The sequence below is a fragment of the Schistocerca serialis genome, chromosome 6 (genome assembly GCF_023864345.2).
Source record: "Schistocerca serialis cubense isolate TAMUIC-IGC-003099 chromosome 6, iqSchSeri2.2, whole genome shotgun sequence".
NCBI lineage: Eukaryota > Metazoa > Arthropoda > Insecta > Orthoptera > Acrididae > Schistocerca > Schistocerca serialis.
This window is the reverse complement of record NC_064643.1, coordinates 477,405,187-477,417,922: the sequence shown is the minus strand read 5'-3', so window position 1 is coordinate 477,417,922 and position 12,736 is coordinate 477,405,187. Positions and strand designations below refer to the sequence as shown.

At 40.0% G+C, this 12,736-nt stretch overlaps 1 protein-coding gene across 1 annotated transcript in view; it reads left to right on the top strand.

The window, feature by feature from the left end:
• Nucleotides 1-12,736, top strand: part of LOC126483815 (nuclear pore membrane glycoprotein 210) — a 260,572-nt gene that overhangs the window by 44,107 nt on the left and 203,729 nt on the right. The window contains exon 3 of the mRNA XM_050107008.1: nt 4,428-4,648. Within this exon, the coding sequence (XP_049962965.1) occupies nt 4,428-4,648 (221 nt within the window). The remainder of the gene's footprint in view (nt 1-4,427; nt 4,649-12,736) is intronic.

Genomic DNA, 12,736 nt, shown 5'->3' with positions numbered 1-12,736 from the left:
GCTGTCTCTGACAGAATTACAATGTCATCGGCGAACCTCAAAGTTTTTATTTCTTCTCCATGAATTTTAATACCTACCCCGTATTTTTCTTTTGTTTCCTTTACTGCTTGCTCAATATACAGATTGAACAACATCGGGGAGAGGCTACAACCCTGTCTTACTCCCTTCTCAACCACTGCTTCCCTTTCATGTCCCTGGACTCTTATAACTGCCATCTGGTTTCTGTACAAATTGTAAATAGCCTTTCGCTCCCTGTATTTTACCCCTGCCACCTTCAGAATTTGAAAGAGAGTATTCCAGTCAACATTGTCAAAAGCTTTCTCTAAGTCTACAAATGCTAGAAACGTAGGTTTGCCTTTCCTTAATCTTTCTTCTAAGATAAGTCGTAAGGTCAGTATTGCCTCACGTGTTCCAGTGTTTCTACGGAATCCAAACTGATCTTCCCCGAGTTTGGCTTCTACTAGTTTTTCCATTCGTCTGTAAAGAATTCGCGTTAGTATTTTGCAGCTGTGACTTATTAAGCTGATAGTTCGGTAATTTTCACATCTGTCAACACCTGCTTTCTTTGGGATTGGAATTATTATATTCTTCTTGAAGTCTGAGGGTATTTCGCCTGTTTCATACATCTTGCTCACCAGATGGTAGAGTTTTGTCAGGACTGGCTCTCCCACAGCCGTCAGTAGTTCCAATGGAATATTGTCTACTCCGGGGGCCTTGTTTCGACTCAGATCTTTCAGTGCTCTGTCAAACTCTTCACGCAGTATCGTATCTCCCATTTCATCTTCATCTACATCCTCTTCCATTTCCATAATATTGTCCTCAAGTACATCGCCCTTGTATAGACCCTCTATATACTCCTTCCACCTTTCTGCTTTCCCTTCTTTGCTTAGAACTGGGTTTCCATCTGAGCTCTTGATATTCATACCAGTCGTTCTCTTATCTCCAAAGGTCTCTTTAATTTTCCTGTAGGCGGTATCTATCTTACCCCTAGTGAGATAGGCCTCTACATCCTTACATTTGTCCTCTAGCCATCCCTGCTTAGCCATTTTGCACTTCCTGTCGATCTCATTTTTGAGACGTTTGTATTCCTTTTTGCCTGTTTCACTTACTGCATTTTTATATTTTCTCCTTTCATCAATTAAATTCAATATTTCTTCTGTTACCCAAGGATTTCTACTAGCCCTCGTCTTTTTACCTACTTGATCCTCTGCTGCCTTCACTACTTCATCCCTCAAAGCTACCCATTCTTCTTCTACTTTATTTATTTCCCCCATTCCTGTCAATTGCTCCCTTATGCTCTCCCTGAATCTCTGTACAACCTCTGGTTCTTTCAGTTTATCCAGGTCCCATCTCCTTAAATTCCCACCTTTTTGCAGTTTCTTCAGTTTTAATCTACAGGTCATAACCAAAAGATTGTGGTCAGAGTCCACATCTGCCCCTGGATATGTCTTACAATTTAAAACCTGGTTCCTAAATCTCTGTCTTACCATTATATAATCTATCTGATACCTTTTAGTATCTCCAGGGTTCTTCCATGTATACAACCTTCTTTCATGATTCTTAAACCAAGTGTTAGTTATCATTATGTTGTGCTCTGTGCAAAATTCTACCAGGCGGCTTCCTCTTTCATTCCTGTCCCCCAATCCATATTCACCTACTATGTTTCCTTCTCTCCCTTTTCCTACACTCGAATTCCAGTCACCCATGACTATTAAATTTTCGTCTCCTTTCACAATCTGAATAATTTCTTTTATTTCATCATACATTTCTTCAATTTCTTCGTCATCTGCAGAGCTAGTTGGCATATAAACTTGTACTACCGTAGTAGGTGTGGGCTTTGTATCTATCTTGGCCACAATAATGCGTTCACTATGCTGTTTGTAGTAGCTTACCCGCATTCCTATTTTCCTATTCATTATTAAACCTACTCCTGCATTACCCCTATTTGATTTTGTGTTTATAACCCTGTAGTCACCTGACCAGAAGTCTTGTTCCTCCTGCCACCTAACTTCACTAATTCCCACTATATCTAACTTCAACCTATCCATTTCCCTTTTTAAATTTTCTAACCTACCTGCCCGATGAAGGGATCTGACATTCCACGCTCCGATCCGTAGAATGCCAGTTTTCTTTCTCCTGATAACGACATCCTCTTGAGTAGTCCCCGCCCGGAGATCCGAATGGGGGACTATTTTACCTCCGGAATATTTTACCCAAGAGGACGCCATCATCATGTAATCATACAGTAAAGCTGCATGCCCTCGGGAAAAATTACGGCTGTAGTTTCCCCTTGCTTTCAGCCGTTTGCAGTACCAGCACAGCAAGGCCGTTTTGGTTATTGTTACAAGGCCAGATCAGTCAATCATCCAGACTGTTGCCCTTGCAACTACTGAAAAGGCTGCTGCCCCTCTTCAGGAACCACACGTTTGTCTGGCCTCTCAACAGATACCCCTCCGTTGTGGTTGCACCTACGGTACGGCTATCTGTATCGCTGAGGCACGCAAGCCTCCCCACCAACGGCAAGGTCCATGGTTCATGGGGGGGTGTGGCATAATATGCAGAACAAAGGGCAATACCATTTCTTACTCCATCCAGTTTTTTTCCAAATAAAACAGTAATCACTATGAAATGCCTAAATGGATTCACTTTTCTTTTGTCAGGTGTGCCTGGTGTAAGCAAACTATTTGTTTTCGACACTCAATAAACAGTTCATGTTTTTGTGATGCCTGTAAGGAATAGTTTCAGTGTGAGTAAAATGAACAAAATTCAAAAATTGTCATAAAAACTGTGCACAAGTATTATTATAAAATGATTATATATGTATTTTATATTCCATTTCAACAAATTAAATTTCCAGTTGAAGTGTTGGATAACATCTACTTGACTGTGGTCCACATTCTATTGGACTGCCCAATTTTATCCAACCTAAGGTGAACTTTTACCTTCCCACCACACTGCTGATGGTGTTAAGAGAAAGTGCCTCAACGGCTGATCTAGTTTTATGTTTTCTTCGGGAGGGGGGTGGGGGGGTTTATCACTCAACCTAAGGGTGGGCGTCTGGCCTTCTCTCCCAGGCCTTCACCCTCCCTCCAATTCAAATCTTCCTCCCACTCTCTTTGCTGTTTGTTTGCCTTGGTGTTCATCTTTTCCGTATCTGTGTTTCTCTAGCCTTGTCTTTTTAGGCTGGAGATTTTAGTGTGTTGCAGAGTGACTAACTCATCCATTTTTCTTCTATTTTTGCGATCAGTCAGCCCAGGCCATCTGCTATAATATTTTCGTAACTTCAACTGCTTTTTTCCCTTTTCATGCATGTTTTCCCCTTTTGATTTGCTTTTTTCATTTTCTCTTTCTGTGTGGTTCCCAGTTAGCTTTAAGCCTTTTTACTTTCCGTGACTCCCTTTGGGGATGGTTTTAATCTGAAACATGTTTGCATAAGAAAAAAGTGGCTGATGACACTGTAGTTTGGTCCCTTTACTCTCCAAAACACCCAACAAACATCTGTAATGTGATGTCCAAACTTGCCATAATTTTTTACCTCTGTTAGTCGCCTTAGTAAGAATGACATCTGCAACAATGTAGGCTGTTGATATGAAGCAGAAGGTATCCAAAGAATTAATGATGCACAGTTTTTTAGTATGGTTTAAGTGATTGAATCTGCTGTGCGGTTCCTGCACTACACTACAATACGTATAAGCTGCTGTTATAAGCAGTTCTGCACATGACAAAAATAAAATCCTTGCAGTCTGTCCTAACAGATGAAATTTTGACACTGCATTTCTTTCAGTGAATTCTTTGTAGGTTTTGATGCATGGGATTGGACCAGTCCCTTGTGAATAGTTGTCATACATAGTGGAAGCCCCCTGTTGTAATGTATCACATGAGTTGAGGGAGGTAGGATGCTCAGCTGTTTTATTTTTATTGTTATGACTATCACTGGCAAATTAATTAGGTACCACAGCCATTGGATTTCATTGACTGCACACTTTATGGCTGCTGGGAAAAGACCATTTTTACAGTGAGCTATGTTATGCCAAAAATTGTAATTTAAATAATGCAGTTGCCAATTTTCAGTAATGCCTCCAGGTAAGTGAAAGGGTAAGAAAAGAGGAAATGTAACAGTAAGAAATTAACACAAATTGTGTGTCATTTGTTGAAATCAGTGAAACATGTTACTTCTGATTGGAAGAATCATTTGTTTTACATTATTATACAAGCTAAGAAGAAAATTAAAGGATTAAATAATTTTTTTGAATCTCTTTCTTCTTTATTAAAGGTGCTGCTCCTGTCAAGAACATATCTTAGAGTGTATGTGGCTACAGCTAGTAAAATTTAAAGATACCAGTTATCAATGAATTTAGTTTGGAAATGGTATAAGAATGCATTAAAGAAAAGCATTCAGTCTTGAGTGCCCTTTATCTATGTTACAGGTAATGAGTTCACAACATTGGAAGGAGTTGAATTTGAATGGTCTGTTATAAATTGGAATCAACAGCCGGGTAGTCATGAAACAACCCAGAATAATGTGTTAAGATTCATTACTTTCAAAGACTCTCCATATGAGACGCCAAGCACTGTAATGGCACTTGATAACCGTGGTCTTCAGGGACATATTGTACTAATGGAAGGACTGAAAACAGGTTCAGCAAAGGTAATGAAACAAACATATATCACCTCTCTACTTTGTATGAAAAAAAGATTCAGTTTGGAAAAAAATCATGCTATAATTGCCTAGTTATTGAATTGGAGGGAGTAATTTAGGCACATATTGCCTTTTATCTATTTTGAAAAGGCTTTGATTGTATAGCAAGGAAGAAGCTATGGCTATAAATCAAACAGAAGATTTTCCAAAGCCTTAGTTAAGCACTTTCATCATATTTATAGACACACCAACATTAAAATATACTTGAACGCCAGTTCCATGCACTACCAACCCCTAACCCAGTGTCTTAATGAAGACTGGCACTTTTCTTCAAACTCTTTATATAAAAGTAAACTCACAGACGAACAAATGAGACTGCAAACAAGGATCAACAAACAGACAATAGGAAGGGCGATTTCTGATGAAGAAAGAAGGATTAGATCAGAGAGACTGAAGAAGTACTGGGTTGACAGGAAACAGGAAAATTCTTTGTATAAAGTTGGCTAGAGTGGTCCAATGAAGCCCATAAAATGTAAATAAATAAGTAAATATAAAAGGCTTTGTTCTGACTGACTGACTGACCCCTCACTGACCTTATGATCACCCAGCTCAAACCTCTGAGGATAGAAAATTGAAAGTTGAAGAGGTGTTGATCTGTACTGTAGGCATTCTTTTAGAAGGAATTTTTTGAAATTTCACCTCTAAGGAGGTGAAATAGGGGACGAAATTTTCTTGAAAATGTGTCACTGTTACGGGAGTTTTGAAGCCAGACCTTATAAATTATACGTGTCCTTTCGAAGTCAGTTCTGGAAGCTGGAGAGATCTGTAGAGATTGAATAAGAGTTCCTAACCGTTCTTTCTACCAACTTGTCATTTTCTAAAGTTGTGTCCCCAGCGCAGAAGACAGCTCGTCAGTTGTGGGATCTTCTTTGACGGAGGCTGCTATGCCGTCGTCTGGAACCTGTGATTCTGCTTTTTGTGGGATGCCGCTTGCCCAGGTCAGTCTCCGTATTTACAAAGGGAAGATCTGTAGTACTGACAATAATGCTAGGCGATGCTTCTCATTACTGTATCCTGTTTTGTTATATTTAATAACCACACATTTTAGACTATCTTTTACAACACTCGACATAGTTTTCTTAATGATACGGTAACTTTTTCTGACAACTTCAGATATGGAGTATAACATGTCCACCCCGAAACAGAGGTACATGTCTGGTTCTGAAGAATGCCCGAAACAGTCTCTCACATCCTGCCCTCCAAACGACTGTAACAAAGTTGCGTGACCGGACCTTCAGAACACCCGAAACAGTCTTATGCACCCAACGCGGAAGAATGCCCGAAACAGTCTGACTAGTGCAGCCGAAGTACTTCGTCTCCCAGGCACACTGGAGCGACCCGAAGGTGTACGAAACACTTTGGTTGCAATACCGTTACTCTTATGTTTCTCATAACTAGTGAAATTTAATAAACAAAAACGATAAACTCGTAGGGTAACCATGAGAGATTGTCATACTGAAAACTCGGTTAAATACAATGAAAAGTATATAAATAATTAATAAGAGAAGTTAGGGGGTTTTGGCGCCTAACACCCGAATGTGCCATCCAATCAGAAGCAAGTTCAGTACAATTGGCGGACTCTCACGGAAGTGGTACATACTGTACCATCTGTCGCTTGTACCTCACTCCACTTTTGTACCATAAGCTACTTTACGTGTATGAAGCCGCATCAAGGTGACCTTCTAGCAAGTTAAAATACTTGGGGCCACAGCCAGGACTATCAGACATCCCCCTCGTTCTTTGATTTCCAAAATTGGCTTGTTCTCGAAGACAACTAACAAGTTTGGAAATGAGAAAATTTTGTCTCAAATTTGGAAAGAAGTTGGTTTCCAATCTCCCAGTAGCTCCCCTACTCTCTCATTCATGGATTTTTTTTTTAAAACTAGGAAATTGTTGTTTCTAAAATATCATACCAATTAACCAAAACCATTGACTTATTAATGCTAAACATATACTTTCGCATCTTAATTCTATAAAAACACCTTAACTAAGCACACATTACCTCATGAACTTCTTCTTGCTACAAAATATCATTTATGATTTTTAGCACACAGCTGTCCTTTAAATTTTCTGTAGTCTTGGTGTTCAACAATAAACATTGGCATCTGGGCCATTAAATCTCCTCATAAACACTCACTACACTTATTGAAGTTTATATACGATAGGAACCAAACAATATGTGTTATTGATGCAATGCCATCCATCTTTACACAACACATATTTTTCACCTAATATCAACGCAGTGCCGTCCACTTTTTACCAAATAACACATTTTTTTTATCTAACAACGGCACAGTGCCATCCACCTTTACCTAATAACATTCACTTTTTTTTACTTATGTCAGCACTAGGCCGTCCATATATGTTGTTTACTATCACGTAGCTCAGAAATACTCTAAATTATATTAGCATATAAGTGTCCTTACATAATATTCATACAAAGATGTTACATAGTTTTACAATATACACAATGTTGCATTGAATACTATACAGTAATATTTACAAAGTCTTTGTCACTGCTGTGGTGACTACAGGGCTTTCATTTGAATTGTCTCCCCACGCGGCTAATGTTCCTAACCTTGACTCATCGGTCAGTGCACTCTCGCACCACCTGTTAATACTTAGCTATTACCCATCTGGCGTGACTCATCCCAGTCACCACTCACTGTCATTCAAGTTAATAACAGCACTGGAAGCACTGCTGTCTTATGTCTGTGTATTGAAAATGGAGATGATATGAGAATAGCTCTCATTTTATACTATAGGTTTTACTTTAATTTCATTCGATAACTTAACTAGGCATTCAAACAAGATTCACAGGTGTTTTGAGAGGACTGAAGATATCCTAGATCATGATAACAGAGAAAAATAACGAAACAATCCTGTTGCTTTAATTTGCTTGTAGCGTATTATGGACTTTGCGCTCAAACATGTAAACACTGTGAATATAACGAACATTCCTCATGTGCTTTAGGTATTTGTACCTCGGTACTTATTATTGTCTGTGTCCTATGTGAGATTCATGTCTTGTGTTCATTAGCTGTGTGAGTGACATTTCTGCGTCGTGATACAATTAATAATAATGCTTCGGTGGAAATACCTCACCTACTAATCCCTAAATGTGTGTGTGGCCGACTTTTACGTCGCACATATATAAAGTTTAATCTAATAAATATAGATTGTTTTCTCTGTATGCGTATGTAATTTCTTTGCGTTTCGTAACATGCATAAAAAGTTTTTGTATATAGTTTATAGTGTGTTCTCCTGCCTTTGTGGATGATGGATGTTGATTTAAGGTCTTATAGCCTAGGTTCTGTACTTGTTTTGCAAACTTTATGCTGCATGTTATCTATTGTTATACTTAAGTATAATCTATAATCGGTTGCTTAACTATTCAATTAGCATGTGTTTTGTTTCAATTATCCCTTTTTTTCTCTTTTTTTTGTATCTTTTTATCTTGAATAGAGAAGTAGTATAGATGACAGATTTTAATTCAGAATGATGAAGAGGGAAGAACTAACAGTGTGAAAAGAATAGAAAGTAGTCTGTTAGTTAACTCAGGTATGGCATCAGCTACCTAGCAATACAAAGAGTGCTATAGGTTTTTGCTGTGTCGGTCTGCATGCCTCCTGTTTTTACGCCAGCCTGCTGGCACTTGTCTGTTGCCTGAAAGTGTGTCCAGCTGTTCTAATACATACAGGAGGTTGTTAACCTCTCTTGTTGACATGAATTAGTTTCTTCTGTACACACTGGAAACAGCTTCAAATATTTCTCTTATACTGTTTTGTGTACTTGTGGACCATTATTGGTTTAAGAATGCCCTTACAAATTTAAGTTTGTTTTACGTGTATTACTGGCTCCTATTCCCCCGATATTGGTCCCCTTCAAAACGATTGGCTACAAATTTGATTTTCTGCTGTTCTGTCATGTTGTCAGGTATGATGGCCTCAAACTGATCAATGAAAGCAACAGGATGTATACTACCTATACTAGAAAAGTTACTAAATTTGTAAGCATTGGCAATGTGAACAACAGCCTACATTTTTCCTGTTCAACCCAAGCTTTGAGTTTCTGTTTTAATGCAACCCCTATATTATCTTTATTTTTACTCACATTACTTAGTTGAGGTATGTTTTCTACCTTCTGTTCTGTATTTCTCTCAAACGACCCTGAATCACATTTGTATTACCATTACAAACAGATTATATTCGTTATACTTTACAGGTAAGGACTGCGTTTTCGTCCTTTGAGTCTACGACTGATTTGATTTGATTTGATGTGATTTTATCACGGAAGCAAAAACAGCATTGGTCAAGCTTGCTGCTGCCCTCATCCAAACAGAGTTTATAGTGCGGTATCGTTCCCTGTGTCTCTAGTATAGCCAACCAATGCCCTTGAACAGTGCTTTGCTAGACACAGTTTCTTCAGGTCTGGTTGATCTGAATAGTCTGTGTCTTTTAATCTCCAATGCCTCGCATTTGAAGATCAGATGTGATGAAGTTTCCTCTCCCGCACCACACACCCTGCATTTGGTGTCTTCTTTTATTATCCCTGTTGTATGTACGTGTTTTTTGAAGGGTCCGTGGCCTGTCAATACTCCAACAATGAGTTTCATTTCTCTCCTTTTCAATCCCAGGATTGAGAGACTTCTCTTAGAACATGGCTTCGGCATCAATACCATGCCATGTTTTTGCTTTTGGACTTTAGCCCAATATTCTACATGCTGTCTGCTTGTCCAGTCTTGTAGTTTTATTTTTATCATCGCCTTGGTGATTGCCACAAGTTCCGGTCCAGTAAATGGTGTCATCGCCCTTATCCTGGCCAACCTATCGGCTTGCTCCTTACCACTAATCCCTGAGTGACCAGGGACCCACAATAGGTTTACCCTATTGCTTTCCCCTAACTCCACTAGGACTTTGTGGCATTCTGCCTCGATCTTTGATCTTGTTGCAGAGGCTGCCAGTTCTTTCAGAGCTGCTTGGCTGTGTGAATAAATGAAAATGCTACGACCTCTGTAGCACCTCTGCAAATTCTCCTCCATGCACAGCCTGATGGCAGATATTTTTGCTTGAAACACAGTTGCCATCTTCCCTAGAGAGCTTGCCCTCTTCAGCTTTGGCTGCACTCGGTATACCCCAGCACCAACATCTTGGTCTGTTTTCAAACCGTCAGTGAACCAGACTATGTCCCTAGTATGGTGTCGAAATTTGTTCTCCCAGAGCTCTCTCTTCCAATTACTACATTGAAAGGCTTGTTGAAGCAGGTGGGAGTTATTATATAGTCAGCCAGCATTTCCCCAACTATACTTATGTCTACCTCACTCAGTATTTTACTGTGAGATCCCAGTAAGTTCTAGTTTTTGCCAGTCTTTAACCTCTGTGCTCCAGCTGCTGCCTCCATCTTTACCCACAGGTGTAATGGGGGCATTTCCAGCATGGTTTCCATCCCAGCAGCGGGTGTGCTGCTAATTCCACCTGTAATGGCTAAGTAGGCCAGTTCCTGCACCTTAGCAAGCTCCTCAGCAGCTACCTGTTGTTCTACCTTTTCCCACCACACTGTTGCCCCATAAGTGATCATAGATCTTAGTACCGTGGTGTGTATCCAGTACATACTCTTGGGGCTTAAGCCCCAATTTTTGTCACAAGCTCTCCTGGTAGTCATTAGAGTACCTTTCGCCTTGGAACAGGTGCTCCTTATGTGAGGGTCCACGATAGTTTCTTATTCGGGATTACCCCTAGATATTTCACTATCTCCTTCATTGGTAGAGTTCCATCTAGAAGCTTGAGATTCCAGTATGTGTGTCGGATCTACTTCCTTGTAAATGATACTGCAACAGTCTTCTTAGAATGGACCCCTAGATCCTGTTTCCTGCACTAATTTTGCACAGTGTTCAGTGCTCTGTGTGCCATAGCTCTAAATGTACTTGAAAATTCGCCAAGTATTACTATGACAAGATTGTCCACATATCCCTGGCAAAAGTACTGTCTAGATTTTATTTCTACAATGAGTTCATTCACCCAAGGTTCCACAGTAGAGGGGACAGGACCCCTCCGTGTGGACAGCCTCTGGTGGTATTGATTCAGGGTGTATACTACCCGGGACAACCGGAAGATCCAGGATAAGCCCGGGAATTTTTTCATCCAGGAGAAAACCGGGAATAACCCGGGAATTTTTTAGAATTCCGGGAATTTTTTAGAATTCCGGGAATTTTTCGTTGTTTTAGTTTTCAGTTAAATTTTTGTAACTTAGACTGGTAAGAATCGATACTCTAACAAAGGATATTACTGTAACCCGCTACTGCAGACTAATACTGCAACAATAAAACGTGATCGAGAAAAAAATGAAAATAAAACATAAACTGCAAAGGAAATGTGCCATGTACAACAACAAAACACATTGCTCATACAAACGTTTGCCAGCAGCAAAATGTGTCAAAGGCTTTAGGAAGACTATGCAATGCTTCATAACAACAAATTTCCTCCGATGGGCGTGACGTCACAAATGTTTACATTAGATTCGTTTTAGCAGTTACGAGCGGGCTCATGCGCATACGCAGTTGAGTGGTGTATGAGTAGTACCTTCTCCCGTTCCTGGCTACAGAAATGTGGCTGTTGACTGTGTAAGCAGTCGCAGCAAGCAGCTATATGCAACCGGGAAAAATTTTACTGCCGCGCCCAAGCTGCCAGAGTCATGCATGTGCAGCGGGCCCCGATCTATTAGGGAGGGGGGGAGGGTGGCGTGACGCCAAATTCATATTCTTGAGGAGAAAAAAACCTTGTTTCACAAAGCGCCTAGCATCCAGGACACATTGGTCTATTGATTACTCATATGATTTTGATGCACATCCCTGTTGGTTTTTGAACACCCTCTGTAAGTTGATTCCTGAATGAATCATAAGCCGCACGTGACAGCCGTGCGGTCTGAGGCGACTTGTCACGGTTCGCACGGCTCTCCCCATCGAGGTTCGAATCCTCCGTCGGGCATGGGTGTGTGTGTTGTCCTTAGCGTAAGTTAGTTTAAGTTAGATTAAGTAGTGCGTAAGCCTAGGGACCGACGACATCAGCAGTTTGGTCCCATAGTTAAAAAGAAAAAAAAATCATAAGTTGATTGTTGAATGCGTGCATAGTGTACGTGATGTCTCTGTCAGGGGAATCCTCGTCGCATCTAGAAATAAACTTTCCTGCAGGCAAAAGGGGACCGGGTTATACAAACTGAGTGGAGTAAAGCCGAACGAGTCAATGCCAGTCGCTGTCTGATTATGTTGTTGTTTGGGTTTGCGAATGACCAGCGGTGTTAAAATTACTAGGGAAATCCATAGATTCAGACAACCAGAGTGGAAATAAACGGCTAACAGGAATAACAGGTAAGAAAGATTACATATTATCTTCTCGGTGTATCCAGGAAAATGAAATTTTGTCAGAAAATTTTGGCCAGATTGCTACACTAGTAAGGGCCAATTTTATAGTCCCTGTCTAGCAGCCACTTAAATTCTTTTCTGGAAGTAGTGCGGAAAATGGTTTGTACGAATATAACAACGCCAACCTGGAGAATAATCAGGGATAACTAAACCGGTGATTCTGGCAGGGTTAGTGAAGTTAACCAGTGAATAAGTCTTGACAAAGGCAGGAATAGTTCCAGAGTTAATCATAACAAGATTGTTTGTTAGAACGAGAAAGGAGAAGAAACGGGGACATCACACAAATTAGGGAAGAATGTGGCGATTCCAAATTTATATAAAAATCTCTTACTACTACTTTTCGATCTCATGCTTGAGAAACTGGAGCGCACGAATGAAATGTGAAACATAAAGCATTTTATGTTGGTCTTCGGGAATTATGTTCTGTCGTGTTATAAAAATGACATTTGTGCCAAAACAGTCTCATTTATTTGGTGTGCGTTACAATTTCTGCAGTGTTAGAAAGGCCTATTTTCTTTTATCTAGCAGACAGTGACAAAATAGACGTAATCAGATCGAGAAACCACAGCAGTCTTGGGTACTATTTGTATTAACAGCCTACGCAGTGTTAGACAATGATA